Raw genomic sequence first — 2,302 nt, 5'->3', positions numbered from 1 at the left:
TGCGATTGAGGGCCCTAACCCCCCGGCCGCAGGATGGCCCCTTCCGCGATAAAGAACGTTTGCGAAGGTAACCGAAAAGTAACGCTCGACTGGTACGATCACTGCACGAGTCACCCCCGCATCACTGCATTTCTCGGCCACAGAAGAGACGAGCGAAGCAGACGTCTGGAATTACCCATTCACCTTCCCGCTCCCACCCCTGTTCTCCCAGGGATCACCGCAGGTTTGGGAACTGGAGCTTTCCAGCAGGGGCAGGAATGACACCCACCACCCTGGGCAGTGGGAAGGGGAAAGAGCAGCCTGTGCCCCGCCGCCGAGCGGAGCGGCCCGAGGACGTCCTCAGGCAGACGGCGCCTTCACCACAGGACAGCGCTCCACAGAGGCCCCAAAGCTGGCCTGGATCACGATGGCTTTCCCAGCTCTTAGAGACACACAAAGCAACAATGGCCACACCACAGAGAAAAAGGCCTCGCAATGCTTTTTTTTATACAACAAAACAAAATGGTTTTTAATAAACATTTATTGATGCAACCTCCTTACGCTTTTAGAATCGCAGCTTCTGGAAGAACCACTTATTCTTGCCAGTCTTGTATCTGGAAGAGGAACGCAAAGGTTAGAGAACACCCCGTACCAGCAGGCAACAGCATGAGACCTGCGCCAGAGCCGTCCGTACCCTCCCACGGGCAGGACATGGCGCCCGGCTGACCCAGAGGTAATTCACCTGGTCTCTTCAGCCCGGGCTGCAACTAGACCCACTTTAAATGTTTAAACTGCCAAGGGAAACAAATGCCAGCTTCCAGATTTTCTCATGGAGCCATCTCGTGAAGGATACCCGCACTACGGTGGCTTCCACCCCAAGAGGTAGGAGCGCAGCACGTGGCAGTCCCACCAGACTCCCCACGCGGAGGGCGGCCGTGGGGAGCCGCCCTTGGAGAAGGGCTGGCGATCACGGGCAGTGCGCTTTACAACAGCCAAGGCCCCGGGCTGCCTGCGAGACACCCTGCGTCCCGCTGGGGCCACACAGCTCCTTCCGCTGAAGGAGTTTCTAAACAGAAAACCGAAGAGGAGAACCATTAACCTGAACCCTCCTGGGCAAAGCGTCAGCGCTGCCCTGTCCCACTAAACCCAGTGACAGACAGCGAGGGAACTGGCAGTGAGATGCCAAGAGATCGTCATCTGGCACTGAAGAGGCCCCGCTCGTGCTGGCATGAGGCTGCAGCATCGTCATAAACGTCAGCCTGAGTCTACGGCTGTTGGTAAACTGTTCCCCATCGCAACCCACCAACTCTCTGAAGAGAGAGTTGCCTAAACACGCACAGAAGGCGAGGAGGAATGCACTCAACCAAAAATGTATTCAAAAAAGTTGGTGCAGAAGTGTCCAACCTGGGACTCACACAGGTTGCGGCACAACCATGCCGAGTCCTCGCACCCGTGGGGACGGGTGCCGACACCACTGAAGAGACGAGCTTCCAACTCACCTTTCCTCAAATTTCACCTTGGCTTCACGTCTCGCTTTGCGTTTTAGAGCGGGGTCCCTGAACACGTCCTTATTGACCACTGTTTTGTCCAGCGGAATATCGACGGAATACCTGGGCAGGAGAGCAGCAAGGTTTGAAACAGTCACGGTACCTGGCACAAGGGTGAAAACGCAGCGGGCAGCCCGAACCGGTCAAACACACGTACTAGTGCCGGGTTAAGGGACTACAGCTCTTAAAGCCTTCTCAATTCTGGAAATCACCACAGCATCCAAAACCATTTAATTCAGCCTGTAACGGAAACAGCTACACGCTTTGCAAGAGAAGCAGCTCTATCCAGCGTGTTGTGTTTGGCAGCCTGCAGCAGCGCCAAGGGGACAGGAAGAAACGCCACTGGGCCGCAACAGCTCTGCCAGCACCCCCAGACCCTCACGGTTGTTTCAAAGGCTCATCTGCTGACACCCCGTGATCGAGAGGAAAGTGAGTGTGGCTGAAGTAAGAGCTGGCTGCCTTATTTCAGAAGTTCGCTAACATCTCCCCTCAAGTCCCTGTTTTCGCAGAGCGTACGCCCCGTGTTCCATCAGCCACGTAATTAAGAACCTCAGTGACTCCCAGCACTCACTAGAGAGAACTCTCGAAAACTGTGATCATTGAAAGCAGCCGAGACCGACTTGGGGCTGCAGCCCCGCTGGTGGCACTCGGCCAGCCACACTCACCGGGTGGGCATCAGGTGGTTGTAGTTGTAAACCTTCACGAAGGACTTGATCTTGGACCTCTTTGCGATCTTCTTCTTGCCCATGGCGGCAGTCACCTTCCGCGGGTAGCGG

At 55.8% G+C, this 2,302-nt stretch overlaps 1 protein-coding gene across 1 annotated transcript; it reads right to left on the bottom strand.

Annotated features, from left to right (window-relative positions):
• Window positions 1-502: 502 nt before the first annotated feature.
• RPL27 (ribosomal protein L27) lies at window positions 503-2,296 on the bottom strand. The gene is made up of 3 exons (XM_009583284.1): window positions 2,192-2,296; window positions 1,479-1,589; window positions 503-593 (listed from the first exon to the last, which is right to left on the bottom strand). Exons 1-3 carry the CDS (start codon window positions 2,272-2,274, stop codon window positions 545-547), a joined length of 243 nt encoding a protein of 80 aa, XP_009581579.1. The 5' UTR covers window positions 2,275-2,296; the 3' UTR covers window positions 503-544.
• Window positions 2,297-2,302: the final 6 nt, after the last annotated feature.

This window comes from Fulmarus glacialis, unplaced genomic scaffold (genome assembly GCF_000690835.1).
Source record: "Fulmarus glacialis isolate BGI_N327 unplaced genomic scaffold, ASM69083v1 scaffold19178, whole genome shotgun sequence".
Lineage (NCBI taxonomy): Eukaryota > Metazoa > Chordata > Aves > Procellariiformes > Procellariidae > Fulmarus > Fulmarus glacialis.
This window is presented reverse-complemented; position numbering and strand designations above follow the sequence as displayed.

Bases quoted from the DNA above. Each gene is read 5' to 3' on its own strand.
- RPL27 (XM_009583284.1), bottom strand. From the start codon at position 2,274: ATGGGCAAGAAGAAGATCGCAAAGAGGTCCAAGATCAAGTCCTTCGTG. The intron at 1,590-2,191 runs GTGAGTGTGGCT...TCTCCTGCCCAG, and splicing joins AACCACCTGATGCCCACCCG to GTATTCCGTCGATATTCCGC. The intron at 594-1,478 runs GTGAGTTGGAAG...TTCCTCTTCCAG, and splicing joins AAGGTGAAATTTGAGGAAAG to ATACAAGACTGGCAAGAATA.